At 49.9% G+C, this 2,500-nt stretch overlaps 1 protein-coding gene across 1 annotated transcript in view; it reads left to right on the top strand.

The window, feature by feature from the left end:
* LOC307027755 (latent-transforming growth factor beta-binding protein 4-like) overlaps positions 1 to 2,500 on the top strand; it is a gene marked incomplete at its 3' end in the record, with an annotated part of 29,728 nt that overhangs the window by 14,733 nt on the left and 12,495 nt on the right. Inside the window, exons 11-13 of the mRNA XM_079696065.1 lie at positions 227 to 358; positions 679 to 804; positions 2,489 to 2,500. The exon at positions 2,489 to 2,500 is cut by the window's right edge and continues 102 nt beyond it. Of these exons, the coding sequence (XP_079552191.1) occupies positions 227 to 358; positions 679 to 804; positions 2,489 to 2,500 (270 nt within the window). The remainder of the gene's footprint in view (positions 1 to 226; positions 359 to 678; positions 805 to 2,488) is intronic.

The following is a 2,500-nucleotide window of genomic DNA, read 5'->3' as shown; positions in this document are numbered from 1 at the left end:
CAACAACAACAACAACAACAACAACAACAACAACAACAACAGCTTCAGTTCCCTAATAATGACATACATACAACAAGACAGGAAACATGAAATATAATAAAGAAAAGCAGAATATAAAGTAAAGAATAATGTGTGTGTGTGTGTGTGTGTGTGTGTGTGTGTGTGTGTGTGTGTGTGTGTGTGTGTGTGTGTGTGTGTGTGTGTGTGTGTGTGTGTGTGTGTGCAGCAGTGCGAGGTGTGTGTGAGAGCAGACCCGGTGTGTGTGGGCGTGGCCGCTGCGTGGATCAGCCAGGTGGGAAACACACCTGTGTGTGTGACCAGGGGCACCAGATCAACTCTCAGCGCACGTCCTGCCAAGGTCAGACATCTTTAATGACACTCATTTATTATATAAGAAAGATTGGTTTGATATAAAATGGATATAAAAGAAAAAAAAAGATTATATGTTTACCAATTTTGTTGTGCTGTAAACTCATATCTTTTTAAATGTCGTACAGTTACCTTCTGACTGTTATATTTAATTGTGTTTTTAAAAATGTTGGCTGACATTTTTCTAATATTTTCCAAAAACGTTTTGCAATATTTTTTTTAAAGATTTCAACAAAATGTTTATGGGAAATTGTTCTAACGTTTTTGAAGGATTTCTGACAAGTTGTTATTGTATGTGTGTGTGTGCAGATGTGAATGAGTGTGTGCAGTCTCCAGCTGTGTGTGCAGCGGGACAGTGTGTGAACTCCGTGGGGAGCTACAGGTGTGTGTGTCCGTCAGGGTACAGGAGCACCAGCCAGCAGACCAGCTGTCAAGGTGATGTTCACTACTGTTTCATCTTCTTCCACTTCCTGTCTCTTCTTCCACTTCCTGTCTCTTCTTCCACTTCCTGTTTCTTCTACTTCTTCTTCTTCGGCCCAATCCCAAACCGCCCCCTACACCCTACCCCTACACACTCCCCCTCCGTTTGCGCGTTCAAGCGGAGGGTCCGCCATATTGAGGGCTGTTCCAAACCAACGAGTGTGGAGCGGTGTGGAGGGGGAGTGGGCTATCAAGCCCTCAAACAGTGAGTGTGCAGCGGTGCTGACTTGAGACCGGTCTCTACCTGACCGGAGTCACGCTGTGTGTGTCCGTCAGGAAACAAGCTGTTAACAAGTAGTTCCAGCAAACATCCACTGATAAACTGCGATGTTAACAACCTCATGATAACCTCATATGTTTTAACTTAGGATCATACCTGGGTTTAGTCTAGAAAAAGGTAAATGTGTGCATTTTATTATAAAGTTGGTTATATTTACAAATTGTTGCAAAAACTAAGAAGCTTATAAACATCAGGTTTACAACTAAAAGAGCTTTACAAAAAAGTAACATAATTTAGGATGTTTGGAGTTTTATTTGAGTTATTAATTTAAACTTTTTGTCAAAGAGAAGCTGATTTGAAACCGTTGTTACATACAGTTACGGCATTTCCTGTTTCTGCCGGAGAGAGGGGAGGCCGTCCCAAAGCTTGCTGCTGTATTTACTCCCTCCATCTGACAGGAGGGAGCCTCGTTGAGCTGAGTGTCACTCCAGGGAGTTCACTCCGTTACGGAGGGGGAGTGTGTAGGGGGAGTGTGTAGGGGGAGTGGGTAGGGTGAGTGTGTAGGGGGAGTGGGTAGGGAGAGTGTGTAGGGGGAGTGTGTAGGGGGAGTGTGTAGGGGGAGTGGGTAGGGGGAGTGTGTAGGGGGAGTGGGTAGGGGGAGTGTGTAGGGGGATTGGGTAGGGGGCGTGTGTACGGGGAGTGTGTAGGGGGAGTGGGTAGGGTGAGTGTGTAGGGGGAGTGGGTAGGGAGAGTGTGTAGGGGGAGTGTGTAGGGGGAGTGGGTAGGGGGAGTGTGTAGGGGGATTGGGTAGGGGGCGTGTGTACGGGGAGTGTGTAGGGGGAGTGGGTAGGGGGAGTGTGTACGGGGAGTGTGTACGGGGAGTGTGTAGGGGGAGTGTGTAGGGGGAGTGTGTAGGGGGAGTGGGTAGGGGGAGTGTGTAGGGGGATTGGGTAGGGGGCGTGTGTACGGGGAGTGTGTAGGGGGAGTGTGTAGGAGGAGTGTGTACGGGGAGTGTGTAGGGGGAGTGGGTAGGGGGAGTGTGTAGGGGGAGTGGGTAGGGGGAGTGGGTAGGGGGCGTGTGTACGGGGAGTGTGTAGGGGGAATGTGTACGGGGAGTGTGTAGGGGGAGTGTGTAGGAGGAGTGTGTACGGGGAGTGTGTAGGGGGAGTGTGTAGGGGGAGTGTGTAGGGGGAGTGGGTAGGGGGCGTGTGTACGGGGAGTGTGTAGGGGGAGTGTGTACGGGGAGTGTGTAGGGGGAGTGTGTAGGGGGAGTGGGTAGGGAGAGTGGGTAGGGGGAGTGTGTAGGGGGAGTGGGTAGAGAGAGTGTGTAGGGGGAGTGGGTAGGGAGAGTGGGTAGGTTGTAGGGCGTGGTTTGGGATTGGGCCTTCTTCTCCTCTTTAACCTCCTCTCTCTCCTCAGACGTGGACGAGT

Source organism: Notothenia rossii (genome assembly GCF_949606895.1).
Source record: "Notothenia rossii genome assembly, contig: scaffold_356, whole genome shotgun sequence".
Classification (NCBI taxonomy): Eukaryota; Metazoa; Chordata; class Actinopteri; order Perciformes; family Nototheniidae; genus Notothenia; species Notothenia rossii.
This window is presented reverse-complemented; position numbering and strand designations above follow the sequence as displayed.